General features: G+C 43.7%; 1 protein-coding gene across 2 annotated transcripts in view; it reads left to right on the forward strand.

Annotated features, from left to right (window-relative positions):
- The first annotated feature begins 9,174 nt into the window (after positions 1–9,174).
- The window catches only part of LOC109427263 (glycerol-3-phosphate acyltransferase 3), a 45,639-nt gene continuing 39,760 nt past the window's right edge, over positions 9,175–15,053 (forward strand). The window contains exon 1 of one of the 2 annotated variants that reach the window (XM_062858196.1): positions 9,175–9,690. In XM_062858196.1, coding sequence (XP_062714180.1) covers positions 9,538–9,690 — 153 coding nt within the window. In that variant the 5' untranslated portion in view covers positions 9,175–9,537. The remainder of the gene's footprint in view (positions 9,691–15,053) is intronic. The other variant, XM_062858197.1, reaches the window with a different exon arrangement.

Below are 15,053 nucleotides of genomic sequence, written 5' to 3' on the forward strand. Positions count from 1 at the left end.
ATGCTCCATCGAGCGTGATGACTATGGGTCTAGACTCTAGAGGGTAAGATTGGGTAAAAAAAAACTGATATACTCACTTCACTACTTTCAGACCTGAGCACCCATGGTGGGGCAGAGGGCCAAATTGATAGATCTCTATCCTGGACGATTGCTCGCTATCGCCTTGTTCAGGCTGCGCCACCATGAGCCTCTGAGCATGCCTCTATTGTGATGTCCTTTTGGGTTCCAATCTAACGATTGCTTGCAGGTTATGAGCCTTTGAAAACATCGACGATGTAGATCCACGTTGGAGATCCAATTGTAAGGCCACAATGCACGAGTTATATACCGGAGGCATCTATTGATTGATGAAGACTTGCCGCCGTTGAGTACTCTCCACTGATAAACACCAGGTTTCACTGGCGTACAGCAGTACAGATTTCGCGGTTGAGTTAAAAATTCGCGGTTGAGTTAAAAATTCAGTTCTGACTGTTCTGTTCTGACTGTTTTACCATGCATTTATTAAACACGCAAAAGCAACCCTCGACGTCGCGATCCGTGCACCTCTGTCCATCTTGGTGCCGCCATTTGGTCACCAAGATATAGGAAGCTTTCAACATTCTCTATTGCTTGCCTAGCTACCGTAAAGCTGGAAGGGTTGACCGTGTTTACATCCAAAGATTTGATCTTGTCTGTGGACGTTGATGAAACAGCGCGCCTCAGAAAAACGTGTCTGGACAACAAAACCCACCCATGAGAAAAACAGCTGGTTTCAGCTACAGTGATATGGCCAAAAGCGTGAAGGTCGGGATAATACTCAAAGACTTTCCCACCATCCAACTCACTACAACCCAGCTAGACCTTCTACAAAAAGCACTCCTGCTCAGAGTAGTTCAACAGCGAAACGAGCCAATAAAACCCAAATTTAACAATCTCATCTACAAGTCCGGTTACATGGTTCTAATCTGTAAGGATCAAGAGATTGCTGAGTGGTTAAAGAGAATATCCCCATCCATGAAACCCTGGGAAGGTGCAGAGCTAATGGCAATGGACGAAGTGGCGATTCCACGTCCAGAGATGATCCGAGCATTCTTCCCACAAAGCTCCAACTATGACGACGATTGAATAAAGGCTCTCATAGAAAGCCAAAATGACATCACAACAACTAAATGGCGTGTTGTGAAACGATCCATTCTGAAGAACATTCATGTCGAATGGATCTTCACAGTAGAGGGTGCGTCGATGGAAAAGTTGAAAAAGTCCAAATACACCCTAAGGCCTAAACTACCGATTTGGTGAAATCCAACTAAGGAAGATTACAGATCAACCGACTGCCGATACCGCCAATTCGACTGGAAGGCCTACCCAAGAGCAATCTGAGGAGGCCTCCTGTTCGGGCGAGGTTAGTAAATCTCACCCCAAAGGCACCATAATGGCTAGTTAGTCCGCCTCTAAAGGAAAAGCTCGAAGCTTATATGCGACCCCCTGCTCTAGTGGTACCAAACCAAAGGTATCTAAACAAGGCAAAGGGGGTGCAAGAAGCGACAGTTTGACCACAGAGGCGAAACTGGCGGGCCAGGTCGCTACAGGGAAGAGAAACAACCCAAAATGTAACATCAAACGACATCCTGATGATCCGCAACATCCAAAGCCGGACAGTCGTCGTCCGGAAAAAGCGGGAACCCCGGAAATGGCAACTAAAGTTGTGCAAGTGACCTCCACCATGCTGAGAGCGAAACGGGTGTGCTCTGTCGGAGGTTCACCAAAGAGAATCTAACCGTGGCCCTCATTCAAGAGCCATGGGTCAATAAATCCAGAATACAAGGTATTCCACAACACTCATGTAAATTGGTATATGATGACAGCCAGCTTTCTCCTAGAGCGGCTATTTTATTACATAACAACTGTAAATACTTTCCAATTTCAAAATTCATAAAAAAACGGACATCGTAGCTGTCAGGATGGAGGTACCTTCTGCTTGAGGGAGTAGGGAGATCTTGGTGGTCTCGGCATACTTCCCAGGTGACGTGGACGAAATCCTTCCTCCAGACATAGGCTGCGCTCTTTGCCTACAGCCACCATCACAACATCCCCTTCGTCATAGGGTGTGACGCAAATGCACATCACACCGTATGGGGGAGTACAAATATAAACACCAGAGGTGAGTACCTGTTACAGTTTCTTTCTTCCAAGAACATTGGCATTTGTAATGTTAGTGACAAGCCCACGATTGAAAACTTCATTTGTCAGGAAGTTTTGGACTTGACTCTATGTAGTCGGTCTATCTGTGATAAAATAAAATAAAAAACTGGCATGTTTCTGAAGAAATATCAATGCCAGACCACAAACACATCATCTTCGAATGGGAAGGGGGTCTAACGATAGAAAAAACGTTTAAAGATACCAAGAAAACTGATTGGGAATCCTACTCAGCTATCCTACAATCTGAAGAGTGCATCATAGAATGTCACATCAAGTCCATAACACAATTGGAAGATGCGTCCAAATCCATTAAAAACAAAATCCTAAACGCCTACCAAGAGAGCTCCCCAACTAAATTAAGGAACCCCGGGGCAAGTGGGACCTAAAAAAATGCTAATTTGGTTTTGTCATGCCAAAAAATTTAGAGCACAAATTCTTTAATAATTCCAATGGACCCAAAAGACGTTGTTGGTATATTTGTACTTATTAACGTGCATAAAAAATTGTTTCAAAATTCTTACATTCCATATATTCTGCATATAATGAAAAGTGTAGCAGATCTTCATTTACTGCGTTTCACGGGGCAAGTGGAACCTATTCAGAGTTTTTGTTCAAAGGGCTTAATATAAGTTGCAACAAATAAGGTAACATAAATCATAAATCTCTTATATGAATGACTATGTTTAGAGATTAAAATAAGAAGAGGTTTATGGTATCATGCATGGGGTGGTCTGTCTGTGCGATTGGAGAATTGGCTTCGTTAACCATAACTAACGCAACTGTATGATATGTAAATATGTAACACTTAACAAATCGCTGGGGAAAAAAACTTAAATCAACTCTAGCAGCTCATACAAAATAAATTGATTTTTTTATACAAAATGCGCCATAAAGTGAAGAGACAAAAGATTTCAAAACTTGGTCTTGCTATTATATAGTTGATGAATCTCGCCAATAGTAAATCTGAGGTTTCGAGATTTTCAGTAATATCTTCTCCCTTACATAATCTTACGATCATTAAATAATGTTTTTTTTTTAATCATGAATTTTGAAAAGGCTATTTCCTTAATTTATTTTTTTATGGACGATATCTGAATGCTCAGAAGAATGCATTATGCATCGTTAAGTGAAAAAATAATGTAAGATATTAAGAGGAAAACATAAAACATAAAAAATACATGCTTTTGATTTTTTTGTTTTACCCAAGGTTTTCCATTTTAAAACAATGATTTCATAATCTAAATATAGGTAATAAAGTATGATTCGACAGTAGATTACTTAACGTGTCAATTTTAATTGACTATCGTGCTAATTTCAACTTAGGCTGGACAATACGAGATGAACCCATAAAATTGTGTTTGTTTATTCTCATAAGTCCCACTTGCCCCAGATAGCGAAATGCTCTGGGGCAACTGAGAGCAGTAAACTAAAGGTAATAAATAAAAATGAAATACAGCTTTTTCGCTTGAAATAATTTGCAAGAACTAGAAATACTAGCCTGAAACCAAAAAAGTGTTTGCAGAATAACAAATCTATTTTTAAACGACGAATGTAGTAGAGCACGTCAATCTCACCTAGTGAATTGAAAATTACATATGAACAACAACAACGTATAGGGTAAAAGGGTATAATACGCCCCACCGGGGCAAAACGCCCCCCTTCATTTTCTAACGATTCAAGCGCTTTTCGCATGCGTGATCGATTAGAAATCTTAAATATTGAAGAATAATTACCATCAAGCTGGCCTGTTAGTTGATTGGTACAGAAAAGCAATAAAAATATCAAAAAGTTCGCAATCGAGGCTTTTAACGTAATATTTTACCTCTTGTAAGCTGACTTCATTACAAACGAAGCTAGTTTTGTTCGCTTGTGTTATTTTGCAACTTTTATGCAGTTAAACACTTGTTTAAAGACCGCCCTAGGATAAGCATGTGGTGGAATTATTCCCTGGGACATTTTTATCACGGGGCTGGACGTTTTTCTTTTGGTGGGGCGTATTGCCCCGTTTGTTTTGAAAAGGCAAATTTTGGAACGTTTTTGAAAAACGTTTCAAAGCTTCCATAGCCGCCCCTCCAAAGGCAAAGTTTGCATGCAACACTTCACTGACTTTAGGAACAACGATTTGCAGTGGACAATGGATGGAATAAGGTGACAGTTTTAGATATATGGCCATTTCTGCTTAAGGGGGACATATTATACCTGTTTACCCTATCGTCTCTTTATGGTTGAAACAATAACATTTTTTGTATTCAAAGTATCCGTAAGTGTGATACCTATGTTTTCCATGAAGAATGTTAGTCTTAAAAATAAATAATAAAAAAATACTAGCTATAGGTCTCACTTGCCCCGGGGTACCTTAATTAGTTCGAGTAGAGACGTTCCATGGTGGAATAAAACTCTTTGTAATATCTGGTAGTACACGGATATATTTCGGATGCGCGAGGTATAACACCGAGATGTATATTGTTGCACGCTCGGATAACAACTAACCCGATCTTTATTTAAAACTATCTTCGAAGTGCTGTGGCACTCAATCACTCACGATTACAGTAGTGGTCACTACACTCTTGAGAAGCTTAGGAAAACTGCGCGTAGGGAATTCAACCGTGCCAAGCGAACCGGCGATTGGAGCCTATACAGAAAGGCCCTGACGAGCTACAACAAAGAAATAAGGTCATCCAAACGGAAATCGTGGATTCTAATGTGTGAATACATAGAGAATACACCCGTAGTGGCCAGACTCCAAAAAACTCTTTCAAAAGAGGGTTGAAAGTCTCTTAAATAAAGACAAATCAATCAATCAATCTTGCAAAAGACCACTCCAATGGTGTGGGTAGCCTCCGAGAGACGGATGGTTCGCGCACTGTAGAGCCTAGCGATACACTGAGCGAATTGTTAAAGATCCACTTCCCTGATTCAATCCCTGAGTCCAGCATCGGCGACCAAGGCACTGAAATTGCTGTCTCAGATCCACAAGAGATCCAATCATGGGTTCTGGATCTAAAAAAGATGCAATAAAGGCTGCAAAGGAAGCTTTTACTCGGGCCAGGGTTGAGAGGGCTGTGAGATCTTTCGAGCCATTTAAGTCTCCTGGCATGGATGGAATATTCCCAGCGTTGATCCAAAAAGAGGAGAAAACACTAGTTCCACCCTTGGTTGAGATTGTTAGGGCGAGTCTGATTTTGGGGCATATACCTAACGATTGGCGTAAAATCCGGGCTGTCTTCATTCCGAAGGCAGGAAAGAGAGATAAAACCAACCCCAAAGCATTCAGGCCGATAAGTTTATCCTCTGTAATGCTCAAAATTATGGAAAAGATACTATGCGAGTACATAAATCACAAATATATGAAAGCAATGCCTTTGTCAAAAAACTAATTCGCTTATCAAAGTGGAAAATCTACGATCTCGGCACTACATACAGTAGTTCAAAAGATCGAAAAAATACTTAATGCAAAAGAAATTGCTCTTGTAGCATTTCTTGATATTGAGGGCGCATTCGATAACGCTTCTTATTCGTCTATAGGGTCAGCAATGTTGAGGAGAAAATTCGACCCATGCATTGTTACCTGGGTACATGCTATGCAAGCTAATCGAAAAATCTCCTCTGAGCTTAGTGGTTCATACATTACTGTTAAAGCAACAAGGGGGTGTCCGCAAGGCGGAGTGCTTTCTCCTTTGTTGTGGTCACTGGTGGTGGATGAGCTTCTAGACAGCTTAGAGAGAAGAGGCTTCGAAGTGGTTGGATATGCTGATGACGTTGTCATTATTGTAAGTACGAGGCAAATTCGAAAGTGTTATCGTGGAAAGAATGCAATCTGCCCTAAATCACACTTTTTCCTGGTGTCAAAAGGAACAACTAGGCATAAATCCTACAAAAACTTCCATTATCGCTTTCACCAAACGGAGAAAGGTTCAACTGAAACCCCCTTTCTTGAATCAAACACAACTAGTTTATTCAAGCGAAGTAAAATATCTAGGTGTCATACTCGACGCAAAACTGAATTAGAACTCTCATCTCCAATCAGTTATGCAGGAAGTTATCAATACACTTTGGGTTTGTTCAAAAACTCTGGGTAAAAGAAGGGGCCTAAAACCAAGTATGATCATGTGGATATATAAAACCATTGTCCGTCCCAGGACCACTTACGCTTCCTGTCTGGTGGCCTAAAACTAATGAGGCTGCTGCAAGGGCTAAGCTCAACAAAATCCAACGCACCGCTTGCATAGCCATCACTGGTCCTGTTCGTAGTACACTCACTTTGGCCTTAGACGCAATGCTTCACCTGCCCCGTTTAGATCAATTCATAAAGCTGGAAGCGAAAAAAAAGGGCTCTATGGTTAAAGAGAACAAAAACACTACTGTCGGGAGACCTTACGGGTCACCTCAGCATATTAAATGAATTTGCCATAAATCCCGCAGTAGGAATTTGACTTACCTTACGATGTGTTCATTCCTTCCCGCCAGGAGTGGGAAGGAGGTGGACCGTGAGGTGGACCCAGCGTTCCAACAGGCTCTATAAATTTCATCACAGATGGTTCGAAAATGAATAATCTAACAGGCTCCGGAATCTATGGCCCTAGAACAAAAATCTCTGCCCACTTAGGACAGTATTTCAGGCGGAAATATATGTAATACTAGAATGCGTGTTATTATTCCTGAGGAGAAAGTATAGGTTTGCAAAAATATGTATTTTCTCTGACAGCCAAGCGGCCCTTATGTCGCTTAATAACTAAACTTGTAACTCAAAGCTAGTGTGGGAATGCATTCTGGCTTTGAAAAACTTATCCATACGCAATCGAGTCTACCTATATTGGATCCTGTGATATCTGGCCAATTCGGAGTTTAATTAAAACGGTAGAGGATGGATTTTCCATTATTATTCTTTATATTCACCAACTGTCACTCCGTTGTGTCCTCGCAACTCACTCTCACTACGCTACCTATCTCAAGGCCTCCTATGTCGTATCTCGATATCACAGATCCCAGGACATACGGGTCTAGAGGGAAACGAGATTGCTAATGAGCTAGCCAGGAATGAATCTAATCAAAGGTTCATTGGCCCTGAGCCCTTCTGCGGGATCTCAGACTGCTCTGTAAAAATGGAACTGAACAAATTTATGGTCAGTCAAATCACATCAAACTGGAATGCACTTCCCCATACGAGCCAATCCGAAAGGCTCGTAACGATTAACCCCAAGAAAACCCAACAACTATTAGGTCTCAACAAAAGGGATCTCGACATCTACACCGGTCTAATAACTGGACACTGCCCCTGCAGATACCATCTACAAAAGATCGGAGCAATCCAAACCTCAAATTGCCGCTTCTGTGACGAGGAGAGGGAAACATCAGAACACATCCTCTGCTATTGCAGTGCACTCACCCAACGTAGGTTCAAAGTTCTCAGCAAGCCCTTTTTAGGGCCTGCTGACATATGGATCTTATCTCCCAAGGACGTGGTTGGCTTCATAAAGCTAGTCTCGCCAGAATGGGGGAGTCACATACCGTAACTCAGGATCTCTATTCATCAATAATAGATGGTCTTGAGTTCAGTCGATACCAAGGTACCTCACAGCAAAAGGATATATTACAATAGTTCTAAAATCTGGACGCAGTGATCCTCACCCGACAAACGAGAGAGTGGACGTTGATAGTAAGACCTGCCACCGAGGACCGATCGGCAAGACCATCGAGCTTATTCTGCATATCAGAACGCCGTTGAGCTAAGAGAGCAACGTCATCAGTTAGTTGAAAGCCATTTAGGTGTTCGATGGTAGTGGGCTGCCACAGCTATCCACGATTTGGTGCACGATCAATAGGAAGCAATCAGTGAAGTACTAGATTGAAAGTAGTGAGCTGGATTTTTGTATGGTGAGATCATCAATTCTCCGTTTCTGCAATGAAATGGTGCAAACAGCGTTGGTTTGCCTAATTTGATGCTGTTTGAGCAAAATTTTGGATAACTGTGTTGTTGAAGTTGTAAGAAATAAATAATACAACAACACAGTTAACCAAACTTTTGCTCAAACAAAATATCGAAAATATCCCGTACTGTGTTAACATGAGACCAATGATTTTCTCAGGGAAACCCTTGCACCTGAGGGCTCCCCACATATTTTCGTGGTTGAGACGATCGGAAGCAGAGGTAGAGAAACTCCTAAAATTCATTGATTTGCTCGAAGATGATACGGAGCGTGACAATGTGGTCCACATAGGATCGTCCGACACGGAATCCTGCTTGCTGCCGTCGTAGAGTTGCGTCAATCTTCTGCATCCGGTTGCAGCAGTTTTTGCAGATATTATAAGGTCAGCTTTGGGCAATAACGCTTCAGCAATAACGAATAATAGAATGTTCACCAGCAACAAGGCGCCTCCATCCAACAACTGTTCTTCTCTCGATAAGCTCAACCCTCTTCCGCATCAGTGATCCGCCAGCAAGCATTGAATGGGTGGTTTTCATCTGATGCACCACCCACCTGATGGTGGCGCCTCATGGTACTTTTTGACCGTTGCTGGTGGCGCGCTTTATTGCTGAAACTTTCAAAGCTCGCACGCAACGAGAGCTTTTTTCCCCGAATCACCCCTCGCTTTGACGACGCCATGAATCCCGCGTCATAGCATTTTTCAAAACCGTTATGCTAAGGTCGGGTCGAGGGGTGCAAGAACGGGCAGCGCAGAGGACGCTCGAAATTTGGTCTATTAATTTGAACATTAATTTCGTTTGATTTATGAATGATAAATATGGTATTTTATTGTGCAACTGAACGGATATTGATTGAAAATCATATCAGTGTGTAAACCACTACCGTTAAGAGCCAAATTCTTCGACATCACATTATTTGCATCGAAAACTCCTAAATTACCAACCGCCAGGGTAACCATGAAGGGACCCCCCGTCTGAAACGACAACTGGTCATCGATCGACGTCGGTGTTTCTGTGTGTTTGTGAGATGAACCGTCATCCATCCGTCCATCTGGCTGGAGCGGAGCCGCGAGCAGCAACAGCAACGCAAAAAGTCAATTTGTTGACTGCGCTTGTGGCTAGTGGACCGCATTTCGGTTGGTCGTCGGACGAAACGAACGGACGGACGTTGTGCGTTGGCTTACTGTATGGTGCATGTCGGGAATTAATAAACGCGGCCGTATTTTGTGCGAGAAGTATAAATTCGGACGGATCGACGAAGTGCTAGAATCGCTGGTGATGGTGATAAAGTGATTGTGTTTCGGTGGAAAAATAGGATTTTCTGTTCGGTCAAGTGACGCTCCTGGGGGCGAACCCAAACAAGAGTTTTTTTTATTCCTGCTGTCTGGCTGAAGGAAGCACCGTAAGGGAAAAAGACAAACCACGACACGATGGGTCTGATGGTTGCATTTAGTGCGGTCCTGTCGATGCTGACATTGGGTCCGTTCCTATGGATGATGTTTATCATCATCTTCATGGCCTCGTTGGGGAAATCCTTGGGCGTCCGGCGGATGTACGTGAACCTGCTGGTGAAAATTTTCGAGGTAAGTGTAGCAACAGAAGCAGTTCGCCGGATAAGTTTCTATTTTTGGGTGGCTTCAACCCCACAAAATCTGCCTGCGTGTCAGGAAAGGTCAGTGTCAGTCAGCCGTCTGTCCGCCCGGTCCGGGGGGAAAAATCAATACCTCTTATAACCTCAAATGATTTCATAGTGACGAAGGGTTCATCTTCCGGATTCATACAGCTTTGGAAGCAAACGAAAGGTCAAAGAACTCCCGATCAAAATATTTACCGGCTTTGCATGACATTCCAATAAATTTACATAATCACTACAAAAATAACATCCAACATTTAGTACGCGAAGGACAGTCTCAGTTTGTGTTATGCAATTATAAAAATATCTCACCCAATGGCCAGAATCGCCGTTCCACGCCGGTCGGGAGATCTTTGGTTCATTCATAAGCTAGCGGACAATCAAACTATTTAGAGGGTCGCTGTCGCTACAGAGTACCGCTACCCACACGCTTATACGAGCAATCATTCCTTTGCTTCGTCGCACATTGCCGGCGATTTGTTAGGGTGAATCACATTCCAGTGAACATATCCATGAGAATGTGATAGATGCCTAATGAAAACATAGGGTCGTATGCGTATCAGGATTAATAAGTAGTAAATTTGAGTTTCCTTCAGTTTTTATAGTGATCACTACTTGTGGAAGATGTTCGTATAAAAAAAACGAGTTAACACAACGTGTCACGCTTTTCGAACACTGTGTATAGAATAACTATAGTTATTTTTATAATAATAACTAAGCATTTGAAATATATAAAAGTACATAATATTAACTACAAGTTTTGAGTACTTAGCTCCAGGTGCTGTAGCAATTCAGCAATTTCGATAAAAATCGTACGGAAAGCTAAAAATTACGATGGAAAATAAAAAGTTTCAAATAAAATGGGTAGTACTGGTTATTCTTGCTAGTCTTATGGATACTAGTAAGGCAGTATCCATTTATTACATAACGCTAAAGTCGACATGTTTTTGTAAGGATTAGGAATTGGCTTGGAAATATATCCAGAATTCGGTTCGAAATTCCTCTGGATTTATTCTAGAGGTTTTCCTAATATGCTTCCAGAGTTTCTCGATGGGTTCTCGCCGGAGATCTTTCCAAAATGTAGCCAATGTTCAGGAATTTCACTTACATACTAGTTTTCCATGATAGCTTTCCAACAGTTTTTCCAAGATTTATGGGAGATTTCTGCAGAAGTTTTTTCAGAGATTTTCTGGGGGTTTCTAGTCGGATGTTTCCCGTAGTTCCTCTTCGTAATGCATCTTAGAGGTTCTGGAATTTCCCAAATGTTTCCTCCCGGGATTATTTCCAGACCTTTTGATGATGTCCCAGTTTTTCTCATGATTTCATCGAAATTTCTCTAATATGATGTCGCCAATAGATTTTCCCGAAGTTTCTCGCAAGATTGTACCTGGATTCCAACGATGGATTTCGTATGTTATCCCAGGAGGAATTCCGAGAAAAACTTCTGGAACATTCCTCAAAGCGCTCCGGGAGCAACCATTGGAGAAATCCCAAAAAGTAACATCCTGGTCAATTTCCTGTAGGAATTCCGGGAATAACTCTGAATCCTGGGAATATCAAAAAATCTAAGGAGGATCACTTCAAGAAATCCCGGCAACAATACAGGGAAAACCCTTTGGAAGAATTCGTGGAGTTCCATGAAAAATTATCTCCCTCATCAGAAATCCCACAATAAACAAGGAGAAACCCTGGAGAAAAATCTGCGGAGAAAGTACAATATACATACAGAAAAACTCTGAGTGACTTTCCGGAAGCAATACCGAAAGAAATCTTCTAAAAAAAAGTTCCGGAAGAAACTTTGATAGAAATCTCAGGTAAAATTTCACGAGAACCTTTAAGTAATATCCCAAAAAAAACTCCCGGGAAACTAAAGAGTAATCCCGGGACAAACTCCAAAAGAAAACTCACGGAAATGTCCAGTTGATATTGCAGGAGGAACTTCGGAAAAAATCCCGCAAGGGACTCTGGGAGCAATACAGCCGAACCTCTAGAACCGCCTTTGGCTGAATTTTTACTATAGTCCTTGTGAAATTCCGTTGAGATTCTGATGAAATCTTAGAAATATTTCTTGAACGGATTGCTTTAAGAAATTCTTGATGTAATGCCAGAAGCAATTTAAAATGAAAACTAGACAAAAAAAATGGATGAGTAATTCTGGTGCAATGCCTAAAACATTCTGACAATGCAGTGGCCTTTCGCCAATTAACCTTTTGCCGAGTTCGACGTCATCCATCTCTAACGATCAGACTCGTACGGTGTGGTGCTTTTAGCCGTCGCATGTGAGATGGCTATCCGAGGTAAAAGCCTCAGTGTTGCCTCCATATATCTACTTCCGAGAACTGCGACATCTCGCAGGGCTCTCGCACACATCTGCTCGGTTATGGCTGAGCCACGACTTTTTATGGGAGATTTCAACTGTCATGGTACAGGTTGGGGGGAACTGTACGATGACAGCCAATTTTGATCAATTTCGAACACCGGGGAAGTTACGCGAGTGGCACCTCCAGTTAACCGGGCTGCAAAACGGTGAGTCGATAAGGAGAGCGTCCAATATAGCTCTGGTCCTCACAAGTTCCTACCTCATGTGGAAACGGGTCGAGCGATGACAAAGACCGCCAGCTAAGAGTTGTGTGCTTAGCTGGTACTGCAGCCTGGGCACTGTTGTCCTTCTGAGGTACGATCCGAGCGTCTGTTCACCAAGGAGGTGCGGCTCAAACAGCGTCTGTTCTGGCATCCAGCGGCAGAGTAAGAAACGCTGCATCACGCCCAGCTAGATCCAAGGTGGTAGCCCCATCAGCGTGGTCGTCCCAGTGTTGGTTGGGACGTTAAACAGAACTGGCACGATGGCCCTCCGGCGAGACAGGAGTGTTGGCGTAGGCCCAATAAGCCACCCGTAAAAATCCCCATTGCGAATACCATAGGAGAAAATACGACTCGATACAATCGGCAAAGACCCATACGACGAAATAAGGACTACGATTGGAAACTTGGAACATGGAAATGCAAGTCACTAGGTTTCGCAGGATGTGACAGGATAATCTACGACGAACTACATCCCCGCAACTTCGACATCGTGGCGTTGCAGGGACTTTGTTGGACTGGACAGAAAATGTGGAAAAGCGGGCATCGAGCGGCTACCTTTTACCAAAGCTGTGGCACCACCAATGAACTGGGAACAGGATTTATAGTGTTGGGCAAGATGCGACAACGTGTGATCGGGTGGCAGCCGATCAACGCAAGGATGTGCATGTTGAGAGTTAAGGGCCGTTTCTTCAACTACAGCATCATCAACGTCCACTGCCCACACGAAGGGAGACCCGATGACGAGAAAGAAGCGTTCTACGCGCAGTTAGAGCAAACATACGATGGTTGCTCGCCGCGTGACGTGAAAATCGTTGTCGGCGACATGAACGCGCAGGTAGGAAGGGAGGAAATGTACAGACCGGTAATCGGGCGAAACAGCCTGCACGCCGTATCGAATGATAACGGCCAACGATGTGTAAACTTTGCAGCCTCCCGTGGTATGGTAGTCCGAAGCACCTTCTTCCCCCGCAAAGATATCCACAAAGCCACCTGGAGATCACCCGACCATCAAACAGAAAACCAAATCGACCACGTTCTAATCGACGGTAAATTTTTCTCAGATATAACCAACGTACGCACATACCGCAGTGCGAATATAGATCCGGATCACTACTTAGTCGCTGTATGCATGCGCTCAAAACTTTCGACAGTTATCACCACACGTCGAAGTCGATCGCCGCGGCTCAATATCGAGCAGCTGCGTAACGTAGAAGTGGCTCAAGACTACGCGCAGCAGTTAGCAGTGGCCCTACCAACGGAAGAGCAGCTTGGCGCAGCTACACTTGAAGATGGCTGGAGGGACATTCGATCCGCCATAAGTAGTACCTCGGCTACAGCACTAGGCTTCGCTACTCCGAATCACAGAAACGACTGGTACGACGGCGAATGTGAACAGTTGAAAAACGAGAAGAATGCAGCATGGGCGAGAATGCTGCAACACCGTACGAGAGCGAATGAGGCACGTTACAAACAGGCGCGGAACAGGCAGAACTCAGTCTTCCGGATGAAGAAGCGCCAGCAGGAAGAACGAGATCGCGAAGCGATGGAAGAGCTGTACCGCGCTAAGGACACACGAAAGTTCTACGAGAAGCTGAACCGCTCGCGCAGAGGCTTTGTGCCACAAACCGACATGTGCCGAGATAATCACGGGAATATTCTCACGAGCGAGCGTGAGGTGGTCGAGAGGTGGCGGCAGCATTACGATGAGCACCTCAATGGCGACGTTGCAAGTACCGAAGGTGGCGTGGTAACAGATCTAGGAGTATGTGCACAGGACGAAAGACTTCCGGCCCCTGACCTTCAAGAGATTGAGCAGGAGGTTAGCCGGTTGAAAAACAACAAAGCCGCTGGAGCAGATCAACTACCAAGCGAGCTTCTAAAATACGGTGGAGAAGCACTGGTGAGAGCACTACACTGGGTCATTACCAAGATTTGGGAGGAGGAAGTATTACCGGAGGAATGGATGGAAGGTATCGTGTGTCCCATCTACAAAAAGGGCGACAAGTTGGATTGCGGGAACTACCGCGCGATCACACTACTGAGCGCTGCCTACAAGATACTCTCTCAAATTTTATGCCGCCGTCTATCACCGATTGCAAGAGAGTTCGTGGGGCAATATCAGGCTGGATTTATGGGTGAACGCGCTACAACGGACCAGATGTTCGCCATCCGCCAGGTGTTGCAGAAATCCCGCGAATACAACGTGCCCACACATCACTTGTTCATCGATTTCAAATCGGCGTATGATACAATCGATCGAGAACAGCTATGGCTGATTATGCACGAATACGGATTCCCGGATAAACTGATACGGTTGATCAACGCGACGATGGATCGAGTGATGTGCGTAGTTCGAGTATCAGGGACACTCTCGAGTCCCTTCGAATCTCGCAGAGAGTTACGGCAAGGTGATGGTCTTTCGTGCTTGCTGTTCAACATTGCTTTGGAGGGTGTAATAAGAAGAGCGGGGATAAACACGAGTGGGACGATTTTCACGAAGTCCGTTCAGCTGCTTGGTTTCGCCGATGATATTGATATTATTGCTCGTAAATTTGAGACGATGGCGGAAACGTACATCCGACTAAAGAGTGAAGCCAGGCGAATCGGATTAGTCATTAATGTGTCGAAGACAAAGTACATGATGGCAAAGGGCTCCAGGGTGATGTGCACTCCAGCGATAGTGAGCTCGAACAGATTAAGAGGTCTAATCGGCTGTTTCTAGCCATCTTT

The sequence above is a fragment of the Aedes albopictus genome, chromosome 3 (genome assembly GCF_035046485.1).
Source record: "Aedes albopictus strain Foshan chromosome 3, AalbF5, whole genome shotgun sequence".
NCBI lineage: Eukaryota > Metazoa > Arthropoda > Insecta > Diptera > Culicidae > Aedes > Aedes albopictus.